Source organism: Syngnathus floridae, chromosome 7 (assembly GCF_059516105.1).
Source record: "Syngnathus floridae isolate MCC-2025c chromosome 7, RoL_Sflo_1.0, whole genome shotgun sequence".
NCBI lineage: Eukaryota > Metazoa > Chordata > Actinopteri > Syngnathiformes > Syngnathidae > Syngnathus > Syngnathus floridae.
This window is the reverse complement of record NC_142419.1, coordinates 4,187,599-4,202,789: the sequence shown is the minus strand read 5'-3', so window position 1 is coordinate 4,202,789 and position 15,191 is coordinate 4,187,599. Positions and strand designations below refer to the sequence as shown.

The following is a 15,191-nucleotide window of genomic DNA, read 5'->3' as shown; positions in this document are numbered from 1 at the left end:
CGTCAGCGTCGTCGTTATTCCATTGATGTCGTATATAACTATATTATAGCATTAACAAAGTACCAGGAAAGATGTGGGTTTGGTAAACGGCTCTTTATTTAACAAGAGTTCAACAAGCCAACAACTACTGAACTGTAATGATAAAAACATATACAAGTTGCTACACGAAATAAAATATATCAAATAACTATAACATAAATAATTCACTGCCACACGGCCCCAAGCACCGGCGTCGACTCCCAGGCGTGTGGCGGCGTGGACTTCCATCCCCGGAGGTGGCACTTCCAGCCACGGAGATGGCTGGGACCTCCGTAGAATAGGACCGGATGTGCGTAGGAGCAGTGTCCTTGCCCCATCCACCGTCCCCGGACAGCCAGCTGCCGAGCACCGGCCCCTGACCTTCAGCCACGGAGGTAGAAGAGAGCGCCGTAGAATAGGACCGGGCGTGCATAAAAGCCATGTCCGAGCCCCATCCACCGTCCCCGGACACCCACCCGGCCGAGCGCCGGCCCCCAACTTCCATCCACGGAGGTGAAAGAGAGCTCCGTAGAGTAGGACCGGGCGTGCGTAAAAGCCATGTCCGAGCCCCATCCACCGTCCCCGGACAGTCACCCGGCCGAGCGCCGGCCCCCAACTTCCATCCACGGAGGTGAAAGAGAGCTTCGTAGAGTAGCCATAATAGTTTTTCAAACCTTCTGTGCCACTCCAAATCATTAAATCCTTCAAACTCTTCGTCCGCCGTGTCACTTACAAACAAAGCCGCTAATGATGCCGGTAGTACGTGGGGCCCTTCGTCATCTTCGTCATCCCGTGATCGAATCCTTTGTCCTTTATGTAAACATCCGCCGCGTCGCGCCGCTGACCTCACTTGCAGTTCAAATTACAGTAATCCCTTGCTACATCGCGGTTCGTTAATCACGGTTTCAGGGTTTTTTTTGTGGGGGGGTTTGAAAATTTGTGAAAAAATTAACATATGTCGCTCCTCAGTATAAGTCGCCCCCCCCACCCAAACTATGAAAAAAAACGCGATTTATAGTCCCACAAATACGGTAATTAAAATCTCATAACAGCAGTCTTCACACATAAAAACACTCAATAAAGCACATGGAATAAAAAACTTGTTTTCGATTGTGCGTACCACTCCGTTTGGAAAGACATGCTCCTAAGTCCCGTTGTCCGAATCAAACCTTTTAATTCCGGAGTTGCTCTTCCTTTACTGATGACCTCCTGCTTCGACCGAATATCCATCGTTGAAAATCGTTCAGATATGTAATCCTCCATTGTAAAACGAAATGTAAACACAGAAAAAACAAAAAACTAAAAAACAAAAAACAAATGGACGACTGCTCCTCAGTTGTTCACTGTAAATTTGAACTGGAGATCTCTTATTCTACAGGTAGGTGCATGAAGCATCCCGGGATCACGAGCACCCTCTGCCATAAGGCTGGAGAACCTTTTTGCGTAGCCTCCGTAAGATCTCTTTTCAAAGCCATTAAACACGACGTTACAGACAGATGACAAAAAACACAAAATATTTTATACACCAGCTTAACTACGAAAATTAGTTAATATAGCCACAGTGTTTGAACACTTAAACAGCGACATAAAGACAGAGAGCGGTTCAGTCTAACTCAGGGGTGGGCAAACTTTTTGACTTGCGGGCCGAATTAGGTTCTAAATTTAGACCGGGGGCCGAACCAGGAGCAGATGGATGTAGTGTTTGTGTGAAGTAATATAAACGACCTGTAAAGGTCATTGCATAAAAGGTTTTGGCCTTGAGTAGGTAGTAAAGCAAGGGTATTCAAAAAAAGTTTTTTGAAAACAAATGCATTTATTAACAGCATTAAAAAAAAAAAAAATCCCTAAAAAACTGCTATCAGTGATTCCCATAAAATACGACACTGTTATTATGAATAACAGTCTCCATCACTTCACTGCCTGCAGGTCGGATTAATGAAAGATGTTTATCTTATGAGATCACATCAAACGGCAAACATTCTGACCAAATATATCATCTTGAAGAATCGGTGAAAGCATACCTCCAAATAAAGTAATCAAAACGGCAACACGGTGAGGGGTATCTGAAAATCAGAGCAGAGTTTTAACTCACAAACACCTGGTAACAGAGGTGAGGAAACGGGAAACACTTCCTTAAAGTAAGCCTTAAGAACTTTACAGGTTAAGATTAGTCACAAACAGGTGGTGCATCAATGTCCTTGAGTATCCTGCATTGTTTGAAAATGAGAATGGTCGCTAGTTTCAATCCCTGCTATTTGTACAGATCATATTCAAAATGCATTTTTTTACAACAAACTTGAAAGCCTCCCCTTCATTTTCAGTGGGAACAGTGTTGTTGGTCTCCCTTTTTTTGCTAGTGTGTCATAGTCTGGAGTAAAACTTGTTGTGGCAATTCTTAGGAGAGATCCGAGGTGTTGGTCCGTTTACCTAGATCTGTGACGGGTTAATGTTGATGTTCATGTGGCTGAACGTCACGTCGCGTACGTCGAGCCAAATTGGCCACTCTTTTTAAACACTCGGCACTCAGTGTCCACCTTGCTTTTTCTTGGGCGACTCTTTTTAATAGAAGGATTCCAGGGGAAGGTTTGTGGGTGGCTTTAGCGTAAAACTGTATCCGAAAGCTCGGCGCGCAAATTACAAGAATGCTGTCGTCACAGCCCACGCTCTAAATTCGGCACTGATACAAATAGAGCGCGAGTGCGCCATTTCCGTACTACTGAGTACGTACACGCACTTGAGTGTGCAACGAGCTTTCTAACTCGGCTTCCGGTAGTAAATGCGCAGGCGAGTGGTTCCCCATCTACTGGGGAAACGCAGTCATTGCAGGCAAAATGACCCAGAAAAAATGTGTAATAATACAATTTATTTAGGGTTGGCGGGCCGGATTAAACGGTCCCGTGGGCCGGATGTGGCCCGCGGGCCGTAGTTTGCCCATACCTGGTCTAACTGCATAGCTTGTCAACATAGGCAGCCGTGTGATTACGCAATCCTCAAAGGAGGCTAGACAGGACGTTGGCTCCTCCGAGCGAATCGTCTTCGGTTTTAAAATAACTATAAAGATTCAGAGATTTTGGATCAAAATGATATGAGATTAAAAGGAAAATGACTTTATAGTGAAAACAATTGAATTTGTTTTTCCCCTTTTCATGATGGCAGGGGAGGCGTAGCCTCCTCTGTCCGCACGTCCGTGTGTGTGTGTGTGTGTGTGTGTGTGTGTGTGTGTGTGTGTGTGTGTGTGTGTGTGTGTGTGTGTGTGTGTGTGTGTGTGTGTGTGTGTGTGTGTGTGTGTGTGTGTGTGTGTGTGTGTGTGTGTGTGTGTGTGTGTGTGTGTGTGTGTGTGTGTGTGTGTGTGTGTGTGTGTGTGTGTGTGTGTGTGTGTGTGTGTGTGTGTGTGTGTGTGTGTGTGTGTGTGTGTGTGTGTGTGTGTGTGTGTGTGTGTGTGTGCGCATATACAGGGAGTCCTCGGTATGCGACGGTCTTGAGTTGCGTCGTTTCGTGTTTACGACACACGTCTCACTTGCAGTATTTAAAGCAGGGGTGCCCAAACATTTTCAGCTCGCGAGCTACTTTTGAAATGACCAAGTCACAAAGATCTACCCACTAAAAAAATAATTTACTATGTACACACATATATATATATACATAAACATGTATATATATACGTATATATACTATATGTGTATATATATATATATATATATATATATATATATATATATATATATATATATATATATATATATATATATATATATATATATATATGTCAACGTGAAAAAAAAGTCCTCCCATTCCCTATGAAATTGATACTTTTTAAAGTCTTTTTACTATGTCCAGCTGCCCTTTTTATACCCTTTCTTAAATTTAAGAGAAAAAACAGGGATCTGACAATTGGAGGGAACTCGCGAGCATTAGTGTTGTGTTGTTAGCGCCGTTGTTTGCGTACGCGTCAAGTGCGAAAAACCCCCAAAAACATTTTAATGTCACGCGATCGACCAGTAGTGGCTAGGCCAGACATGGGCAAACTTTTAATCCGGCCCGCCAAACCTGAATAAATTGTTTTATTAATTTTCTGGGGGGTCATTTTCCCTGCAATTACTGTTTCCCCAATAGATGGGGAAGCGCCCGCCCGCGCATTTACTCCCGTGAGCCGTGTCAGAAAGCTCGGTGCACACTCACAAGTGCGTGTGCGTACTCAGTAGTACGGACGCGGCGCACTCCGCGCTCTATTTCATCTATCGGTGCCGGATTTCGACCGTAGACTGTGACGTCAGTATTCTCGTAATTCGCGCACTGAGCTTTCAGATACAGTTTTACGCTAATGCTACCCACAAACCTTCCCCTGGAATCCTTCCATTAAAATGAGTGGCCCGAAGAAAAGAAAGGTGGACACTGAGTGCTGAATGTTAATAAAGAGTCGAAAATTTGGCTCGACCTACATGTGTGAGAAGACGTTCAGCCACATGAACGTCAACAAAGCCTGTCACAGATCTAGGTTAACGGACCTCGACTCTATCCGAAGAATTACCACAACAAATTTTACTCCAGACTATGATGCATTAGCAAAAAAGCGAAACCAACAATACTATTGATTTCTTTATTACTTTATTTAGATGTATTCTTTCACTGATTCTTCAAGATGATGTATTTGGTCAGAATGTTTGCCGTTGGATGTGATTTCGCCTCATCAGATAAACATATTTCATAAATCTGACCTGCAGGCGCTGAAGTGATGGAAAATGTTATTCATCATAACTGTCGTATTTCATAAGAATCACTGATAGTAGTTTTTTGGTGAAATATTTTTTTAATGCTGTTAATAAATGCATTTGTTTTCAAAAAGTTTTTTTTAATATCCATGCTTCAGTATCTACTAAAAGTAAAAACGTTTTATGCAATGACCTTTACATGTCATTTATATTACTTCACATAAACACTAAATCCATCTGCTCCTGGTTCCGCCCCCCGGTCAAAATTTCGAACCCAATTTGGCCCGCAAATCAGAAAGTTTGCCCACCCCTGATCTACACCGTTTGTACAATGTGTCGTCTCTGCATCCATTGCAGCCTGGAAGAGGGACCCTCCCATCCGTGGTCTCTTTTCAAGGTTTCTCATTTACCCTAGCTGGAGTTTTGAGTTTTTCCTTGCCCTCTTGGGAGTTTAAGATCAGGGGATGTTTGAGACTATTTGCCATTTTTCACATGTCCTGAGTGTTGTTGTTAGTCACCTAAAAGTTGAACAGAGGCTGTGATTTACCAAAGTCAAATTCCTTGTTTGGCACGCTCAAACATGGCGAATAAAAACTCTTGAATCTTGAATATGTTTTTTTCACTTTATTGTGCATTTTATTGCTAATGCGACATATATTCCGGAGCGACTTTTAGTCCGAAAAATATAATAAAATAGTTCAAATTAAATAATGAATAAGCCACACTAGAGCAGCGTTCCCCAAACTTCTAGGCGATCAACCGGTCGATCACGATCGACGTATCGGGCACCCCTGATTTAAGGCCTTTTTTCGACCTAAGCGGTTTTGCGTCGTAAACCCTATCTTTAACGGAGAGCGTGGACACCCTGCGTGAGGAAGCTCATTTCGGCCGCTTGTATCCGGGATCTTGTTCTTTCAGTCACGACCCATAGCTTGTGAGTATAAGTGAGGGCAGGATTGTAGATCGACCAGATCTTTTGACTCAGCTCCCTCTTCACCACAACGAGCTGGTACAGAGTCCCCATCACAGCAAATGCACTGCTCCATCCTGCCCTTGCTTGTGAATAAGACTCCAAGATAATTGAACTCCTCCAGTTGGGGCAGGATGTCATCCCCATCCCAGAGAGGGTGTCCACCCTTTTCCAACTGAGCACCATGGTCTCAGAATTGGAACCGCTACGCTCTAGTGAGTGTTGAAGATCACGGCTTGAAGAAGCCAACAGGACAAGGACGGGTGTTTCAGAAATGTTTTGAATTGATTGATTGAACATTTATTGATCCCCGGGGGTGGGGAAATTTAGGCCCCAGCAGTATCCATACCACAGAGCGGGTATACAAAAGACACAAAGATGGCATGAGCGCAACTCAATAGGCTCTCATATAGGCTCAGTATAGAGAAGGATTCGCCGAAAGACTTTGTTTCGTTGATGGTTCAGTTCCTTAAATCTATAGAAATGACGGACACAGTAAAGCAGTAAGCTTGAGATGAAAAATAAAATAAACTGTATTTCATTGCGTGTCTATGCACTCGTTTTCATAGCATTAGCGTCAGTCTTTCTGCTGATTTTTAGCACTGTGCGCTCTGTTTTCAATTGTTGTTGGTGTATTTTGAGTAGTTGTATCAGATGAATTGCATCGAAGGTGCTGTATTATTCTTGGGGAACATAATGTGTTAAATGCATTTGTCAGCTTCTCGCTAACGCTAGCATTAGCTTACTGGTTAACTTGACATTTTGAAGAACGACAACCGAGATTTACCATAAGCTACACGAAAACTGAAACTTTGTTCATCCCCCTCCCAGTTTTTGTTGATCTTTCGAAGAGCAGCAGCGGGGGAGCTGCAAGAAGAGAGTGGTCTTATGGCACTGGCCAGACTGTCTGAAATCAACGTCTCCACAGAGGGAGTGAGTGGGGCCAAAGACTTTTTTGAAGCTAAGGTACGTTGTTTTGTGCTCTGCCAGGTAATGCAAATTAAGTAATCAATTATTATGGGTAAGTTCTCCAGAAGGATAATCACGTTCCATGCTCAAATGCTGACTCGTGTGTCATTGTTTTCTTCCTTTTACGACTATTGTCGGAGTTCACTGCCTTCAGTATAGCAGACTTACTGCAGAGATAAAAAACAAACAACTTGACTCAGATCCGGCTGTCGTTTGTGTGTGAATATTTGAGTGGTGAAAAACGGCCGTCGCAACCTCTTCCTGTTCGTGTCATAGCAACACACCCATTCAATTGAGACCTCTTGCAAGTAGAGGTCGACTGATAATGGGTTTTTCTATAACCGATGCCAATATTTAGAGGTCAGGGTCAACCGATGACCGACAGTTAACGTTACACAGGTTTAATAAGGAAAATTGTGATGTCTGTGTGATGTTATTGGTCAAACGCATCACTTTATTACGCTAATTAAGTCTACTTTTACCCACAATGCACAATAGATTCTTGAGGTGAATTTTCATTAATACAAATAAGTTGAATGGAAAACTGGCGCACGGTGCTGTATGTATGAGCGGGTGCAGCGTTTGACTCATGAAAAATAAAACAACATAACATTGGGACTAATGACGTTATGTAAAGCAAGCAGTCTCCTGATAGCTTTTGACTACAGTCCTTCAAGTTAACTGCAAGTTAGCAAATCTTCAACCAGCTGTCGCTGCCAGTTCCAGATGGTTTTATGCTATTCGTTATTTTTCTTTCACTAACTGAAGTAACACTTAATAGTTTACTCGTAACATAGTACAGTAAATGTATGACCACAGGACTTTGAAATATCATAATGTAAGCCTTAACTTTCTCCCAGAACTGTTGTTGAGTACGTATTCCAAACATTTTGGTTTGTGGTCGTTCACTAAGTCAGCCGGCAACATCAGTGGAACATGCACTATTTACACGGGGCTGCCCGCTGATGTGCCTGGCTTTAAATCAGTGCTACAAAATACAAATATCGCAGATGCTGATGAATTAAAGGTATAACTGCCATTCGGCAACAGTTTGGGACCTCTAGTGTTAAAAAATACCAAATATTGACTGATATGTTTTGTTTCACCACTACTTGCTAATCTTAAAATGCATCAGTTGTTGCCAAAAATTGCCAGAATGTTAATGCAACATATATTGAGTCTAACACTGTCCTTAATTCATAAATTACCACAAAGTGGTAATATAACAAAATTATCACAATAAATTGCCATAAGGTATCACTCACTATCTAGTAACTACACCTGATTTTTAAAGCCGATGAGTATGTTGAGCCGCAAATACCAAGTACAATTTTTTCTCTGAAAAGTAAGCTGTGTCAAGCTTGATGATCTTTTTTAATTGGTAACGAACGAAAAATAAAATATGTAGATAAAATATTTCATGGTATCTGCACGGAGTATTTCCTTTGTGTAGCCTTTAAACCAGGGATGGGCAATTAATTTTTACAAGGTGCCACATGAAAAACCTGAATTGTGTCAGAGGGCAACACCTACGATAACTTAAACCTGCTCAATTTTCTTCCATTGTAAAATGCACTAAATTATTTATTTTAAATAGTTGGTACAGGTAATTAGAAGAATACAATTATTCTGTTTATATTTATATTAAGCTATGTGAAACTGTGGTGTATAGGTCAAATAGAAAAACAGTCATTAATCACTACAATTTATTCTTAACTTCTTTAACTTTTCCTCAAATGACAAAGCCGCTCCATCTCTGGGTGTGAAGTTTGATAAAAAGTCCTTGTTGGGCTTGCAGTTTTGCTAGCAATGCATCAGCCTCTGATGCGCCCCGTTTATCAGACGGATGTATTTTATTTCATGCTTGGTCGTGTAGTGGCGACTCAAATTATATTCCTTAAACACAGCGTCCTGTGTACCACAAATCAGGCATACGGCTTTACCTTTCATTTCTGTAAAGAAATACTTGGCAGTCCATGTCTTGTTGAAAACACGGCGCTCCTTGTCAACTTTTCTTTTCTGAGGGTCAGCACACATTTAAGATTCAAGAGTTTTTTATTCGCCATGTTTGAGCGTGCCAAACAAGGAATTTGACTTCGGTAAATCACAGCCTCTGTTCAACATTTAGGTGACTAACAACAACACTCAGGACATGTGAAAAATGGAAGATATTCTCAAACATCCCCTGATCTTAAACTCCCAAGAGGGGAAGGAAAAACTCAAAACTCCAGCTAGGGGAAATGAGAAACCTTGAGAAGAGACCACAGATGGGAGGGTCCCTCTTCTAGGATGACCAGGCTGCAATGGATGCAGAGAGGACACATAGTACAAACAGTGTAGACAAAAAAGGTGTGGAGAGCAGGATGTTATTGCACAGTAATGACTCTGAGACTCTAAGAGTGGTGTGAGTTCATCAGAGCAACAGCCTGGGGGAAGAAGCTGTCTCTGTGTCTGCTGGTTTTAGTGTGCAGAGCTCTATAACGCCGTCTGGAGGGGAGTAGTTCAAACAGACTGCAACCTGGGTGAGAAGGGTCTGTTGAGATGTTACTTGCACGTTTCCTGGTCCTGGACAGGTACATGTCTTGGATAGATGGGATGTTGGTTCCAATTATCTTTTCTGCAGTCCTTATTGTCCGTTGCAGTCTGTGCTTGTCTTGTTTGGAGGCTGATCCAAACCAGACAGTGATGGAGGTGCAGAGGACAGACTGGATGATGGCAGTGTAGAAGGTCTTCAGCAGCTCCCGCGGCAGGTTGAACTTCTTGAGCTGTCTCAGGAAGTACAGCCTCTGCTGGGCCTTCTTCCGGACAGAGTCTATGTGGCCGGTCCATTTCAGGTCCCGAGAGATTGTGGTTCCCAGGAACTTGAAGGTGTCTGTTGAGAGAATAGTATTACTGCGGATAGTGATGGGTGAAAGTGGTGAAGGCCCTCGCCTGAAGTCCACTGTCATCTCCACGGTCTTGAGCGGGTTCAGCTCCAGGTGGTTTTGGCTGCACCAGTGGACCAGCCGCTCCACCTCCTGTCTGTACGCAGTCTCATCACCGTTCTGGATCGGTCCGATGAGAGTGGTGTCGTCTGCATACTTCAGGAGCTTCACAGGAGAGTCACCTGCGGAGAAATCATTGGTGTAGAGGGAGAAGAGCAGTGGGGAGAGGACGCACCCCTGAGGGGCTCCAGTATTGGTGGTTCGGGTGTCAGATGTGATGCTCCCCAGCCTCACACGCTGTCTCCTGTTGGTCAGGAAGCTGGTGATCCACTGACAGGTGGAGGCAGGCACCGCGAGCTGGATGAGCTTCTGTTGGAGGATGTCAGGAGCGATGGTGTTGAACGCCGAGCTGAAGTCCACAAACAGGATCCTGGCGTACGTTCCTGGGGTTTCCAGGTGGTGCAGGATGTGCAGTCCCATGTTGACCGCATCATCCACCGACCTGTTTGTCCGGTAGGCAAACTGGAGGGGGTCCAGCAGGGGGCCCGTGACATCCTTCAGGTAGTTCAGCACTAACGTCTCAAAAGATTTCATGACCACAGATGTCAGTGCAACAGGTCTATAGTCATTCAGACCTGTGATGGCGGGCTTCTTGGCCACTGGAACGATGGTGGAGCTCTTGAAGCACGAGGGCACCTCACACAGCTCCAGGGAACGATTAAAGATCCGTGCAAAGGTGGGCGCCAGCTGCTCAGCGCAGACTTTCTAGCAGGAAGGTGACACGCCGTCTGGGCCCGGTGCCTTCCTGATCTTTTGTCTCCGGAACATCTGGCGCACTTCCTCTTCGCGGATCTGGAGTGCGGGCGCGGCCTCTGCATTTCTCGGGCAGCGTTACTTCGCACTGTTCACCTTCACGCACAGCTCACATACACGTACGCTACACGGAAGTGCGACGCCTTTCAAAATAAAAGCAAAACAGTTGTATTGCACGCATGACACAATTATTTTTTTTTTAAATTAAGTAGTAATCAAATATAATTTACGATTGGCCTCATGCGGGCCGGACAGGGACGCACAAAGGGCCGGATGTGGCCCGCAGGCCGTAATTTGCCCAGGTCTGCTTTAAACGGTGCACAGTTCAACTGCTGGGATAGCTAAAGTATACATACTGTAAATATGTTTTTAGAACTCTTTTATTATTATAACAACTTTTTATAACAAGGTACAAGTATACATACTGTAGATATGTTTTATTACTCTTTTATTATTTAATTTTTTATAACAAGGTACAATACTATAAATGTGTTTTGAGAACTCATTATTATAACAGCTTTTTTTTTTAATAACAAGGTACAAGTGTACGGACTGCAATTGTGTGGGCACTCTCTGCCTTCTGCTGGCATGCCGGCAACTTTCGTGCCATAATTCCTCAATTTAGAATTTTTTATTTTGAATTTTTTATTTGTGGGGGTGGGGGGTAGCCGCGATGTACTGAAGCTGCGATAAATGAACCACGATGTAGCGAGGGATTACTGTGCTTGTTACACGTAATAAATATAACTTAAAAAATCGAGAATGTAGGCTGTGACAGTAACAAAGTGAACTATATTTTTTCAGAGCACACTGGAAGAAGGTTTGATTTAAAGCCTAGATCATTTTGACCTGGTGTTGAAAAAGTTTGTTTCAGTTCTCATGTCACACTTCAAGACCATCGTTTCAGAGAAGATACCCTTATCTATTCAATATGCGCTACCAACTATTACAAACTGGGGATATTTTAAGAGCTACTGAGGATTTTCTGATCCTGCCATATTTTCCTTTTGACCCTCTTAAGCACTCTCACACCTCATATTATGCCCTTCTATGGAAATAGGCAAGGAGCTTATGCTGCCGACGAGGTGGACTGCACTAAGATTATTTGTAAAGAACATGTAGGACTAGCATTTCAACTACATACATAGAAATAAATCATGATTACCGATGTTTTAAAACTTCTTCACCGATAGCAGGGCAGGGTAATAATATACAGTACTGGGCAAAATCTTAGGACATCGTGAGCTTTAGATGCTTTGCACAGAAGGCTGGCAATAATGACAATTATGCAACAAAGTTTTTGTGTTTGTGTGTGTCACCAGATGCAGGCACTGTCTGTGGGCAGCAAGTTTGAGGCTGAGATCCGCGAGGAGAAGGAAGAACGCAAGAAACAGGAAATGGAAAAAAAAGAGAGGCGAGCCGCTTTCAAAGAGCTGCAGTCGGCTTTTTGCTCATGACGCTGTACAGGAAAAGGATGGCAATCCTGAAAACGCACATTCTGTTAGTCAGATTTTCAAAGTACATTTACATTACTTATATTCTTAAATGATAATGCTCAGAATTTGGCACTTAATCACAAAGTTAGGTAAACACTCAGTATTATTATGATAAATTGTGTTTAACAATGATAAATTGTGTTTAAATGCACTACATCAAACAGAAAAACCAGTAGGGACCAGGAACCAGTCCAAATGTGTGTGTGTGTGTCCACGTGCCATTGCATTACATTTTCACCCTAAAGTCAAAATATTAATTTTGTGGTGTAATCTGTAAACCCTGTATAGTATATGCTGTCGTGCATCCTCTCATTGTCTTCAATGTAGTCTTGATTCGACCGAGTCTGTCAAGTTTGATGTTCCAGGATGGTTGTTTCACCCTCACTTTTTTGTTTAAAATACTATTCAAATCTGTGTATATTAGAGAGACATTTGGTGTGCGTGTTGTGTGACTAATATATTTCATACATAATTGCATGACAATATTGCCTCATTGGGCTGGAAGAGGGAAAAATTCATGGATAAAACCTCAAACAAAACTACCCCGACCTGAGTCATTATTTGACATAAATCACTTTTTTGCCTAAATCATCTCATGACACTGACCTCCTCTGCTCAAAGCGCCTACTACATCATGCCATTCCACCCATGACATAAAATTATTGATATTTTCCATATTTGGTTCTGTGTTTTCTAAGAAAACTAATAAAAAATAATGACTCAGGAGGTTATTTTAAGGTGACTACAAATGAAAATAGCCTGAAGCAGCTGTGAAGAATTAGTCCAAATTATACTGTTTGGCTAATGTGAGAAGTATTTTTGTTCTATACCTTCCATACTGATCTAAAGATTCAGATTAGCTTTCCTTAAATAAGTATGTGCCATTTCTTTCTCAGTGACATAACAAGAGTGTCAATGTCCTACCTTAGCAAACAAAATGAAGCACAGAAAATCTTGCCTTTAAAGGGGAAGTCAAGTTAAAAATGTTATTTACAATACGCTCAATGCGCCCCCAAAAGGACAGACTTGCAGTATAACCTAGACTGAAGTCTGCTTCCCTGACTTCCCCCCCACTTAAAACACTGTTATCAGTGCATTTTTGTATGCAGAGAGTGAACATCACTGGCAGCATCGACCATTCATGATGCAAATGAATCTTTCAGTAGCAGTATTGCTCAGAATTTGGCACTTCATAACAGTTACGTAAACACTCACATCACGAGTGCTGGCTGTTGTTACTTAAACTGACCATTCTGTTTTCAAATTTGCCTCCCAAGGCGTGCTAGCTATTGTACAGTAAACAGCATTTTTCTGTCACCTTGATGTGTTGGTCATGGCAGAGCTGTGACAGCCAAATTCCTCTTGCAAAACACATCGGTAGCAATTTGCATCCATTAATACGTTTGAAAAGTTGAAGTCCACAACAGCTGGTGGAGGAGAAATTAAATGGGCTTCAAACATACGGTACTTAAAAATCCACTTAAGATGGACTTTTCCAGAGGAGCTACTATTCAATGCGAGAAGTAACGCCACACCTTGTAATGTGTGTTTTAGTATTGATGGTGCTAGTTGCGAAGTGACAGTAGTGGATGGCATTTACAGCTTGGATAAGTCTCCACTGAAGGATCAGCTACCATATACGTACATGGACCGCCGCTGTTATGGAGCATGCAGTACAAATGTTTTCTCATTTTGTGTTTGAAGTAACTGGTGGTTTTTTGTTGTTTTTTTTGTTCTGGCTCCCAAATTATTGTAGTTTGGAATCTGTAGTCAGGAATCTGATATTGTTAAAAATGTATATATATATATATACATATATATCAGTCAGCACTGATTAATCAAATCTGTCGCACACTTTTTACTTTTTTCTAGCTTCTTGAAATCTGCTGGGATCGATCAATCGGAGCCCATGGCAATTAAGGACGGAGTAACTGCACTTGACGATCCCAAAGTCTAAAAACGTGTGACTCTGACTAGAAAAAGTCTGATTTGTATTTTCCCTCATGTAGGCAGCGCTTCATCACCAAGCTGCTAAATTATCTTTGAAAATTAGTGTGTGTTTGTGTGTGTTTGCGATGTGTGCATCAGCCATAGCATAATCCAAATACCTCACAGCAGAGCTGGTGTTTCCATTTCAGTTCGTCTGTTGCTTGAAAATGGCGGCTTGAGTCTTTGGTAGAGAAACTGCGTGTGAAGTACTATTATGTAAATTAGCTGAGCTGTTAGTCACAATCCAGTAAAACCCAGAATGGTTTGGTCATGGCCCAGAAATAGGCAGCTAAAGAAAAAATATTGATTGTCTCGCTGTGGAGACCCAGCACAATGTATCCAAATAAAATAAAAAATAAACAGCTTGACCAAGATGATTTGCGTATTTAGAGAGACAAAAAATTGTTGGTTGGTACACATTTAAACTACACACATTCCTAATAGTGTTGTTTGAGCAATTTTGAACCATCGTTGGAAGCGTAAGTAATGATTTACGTTTTTTTGTGTGCTGAATACACACAAAAATAAGAATTACAGAATAGACAAAAAATATGTTAAACAATTATCTTGAAATGTGTTATTGTAATTTGCTGTTTTTGCAACCCTCCAGCACCACCCACCCCTTATCCCACTCTCCTCCAGTCATTGCTGCAGTAATGTGTGCTTTAAAATCATGTCGAAGTAAAAGTCACAATGTAATGCATGACAGAAGAGCAATCAAGTATAAACACCGATGTCATCGAAAATTGAAGAAATACATAAGTAATTGCTCAAGAGATCTGATCTAGGCCCTTTATTCTCTCTCTCCTACAAGTCGCATATTGTAGCCTACCTGTATAGCAATGACTACTGTGTGTATCACTTACCCTCTTGAGTATTTTCTTGTTGAAAAGTGACCATGTATTTTTTCATAGATACAATGGTATATATAATTTGTTTTAGTAGAGGCTTATAAGTCTCCAAGCATAAATATGATCAGTGAAATATATTTTTGCGCTTCTGAAAATATATTCTGTAGTCACAGTTGCTAAAATAAAATACTAAAACATGACGTGAAACAGTCTCATTGATAGGAGATAGATTGGGAAAAATCCTTGAATTCTGCCTCACTATCTAGCAAGCATGAGGGAAGACAATTTCTGTTATGAGTCATCCAGTGTCCATTACCGTAATTTCCGGTGTATAAACCGCACCGGTGTATAAGCCGCACCAGCTAAAATTCGGGGATATTTTAGTTTTTTTATTACATAAGCCGCACCGGACTATAAGCCGCACGTGCACACGAGTTTTTTTACAAAGAAAG

The 15,191-nt window shown here is 42.0% G+C and overlaps 1 protein-coding gene across 3 annotated transcripts in view; it reads left to right on the top strand.

Annotated features, from left to right (window-relative positions):
- efhd1 (EF-hand domain family, member D1) overlaps positions 1 to 14,939 on the top strand; it is a 56,504-nt gene extending 41,565 nt beyond the window's left edge. For 2 of the 3 annotated variants that reach the window (XM_088381974.1, XM_088381972.1), the window contains 2 exons: positions 6,529 to 6,663; positions 11,726 to 14,939. In XM_088381974.1, the coding sequence (XP_088238100.1) occupies positions 6,529 to 6,663; positions 11,726 to 11,860 (270 nt within the window). In that variant the 3' untranslated portion in view covers positions 11,861 to 14,939. The remainder of the gene's footprint in view (positions 1 to 6,528; positions 6,664 to 11,725) is intronic. The other variant, XM_088381973.1, reaches the window with a different exon arrangement.
- The last annotated feature ends 252 nt before the right edge of the window (positions 14,940 to 15,191 follow it).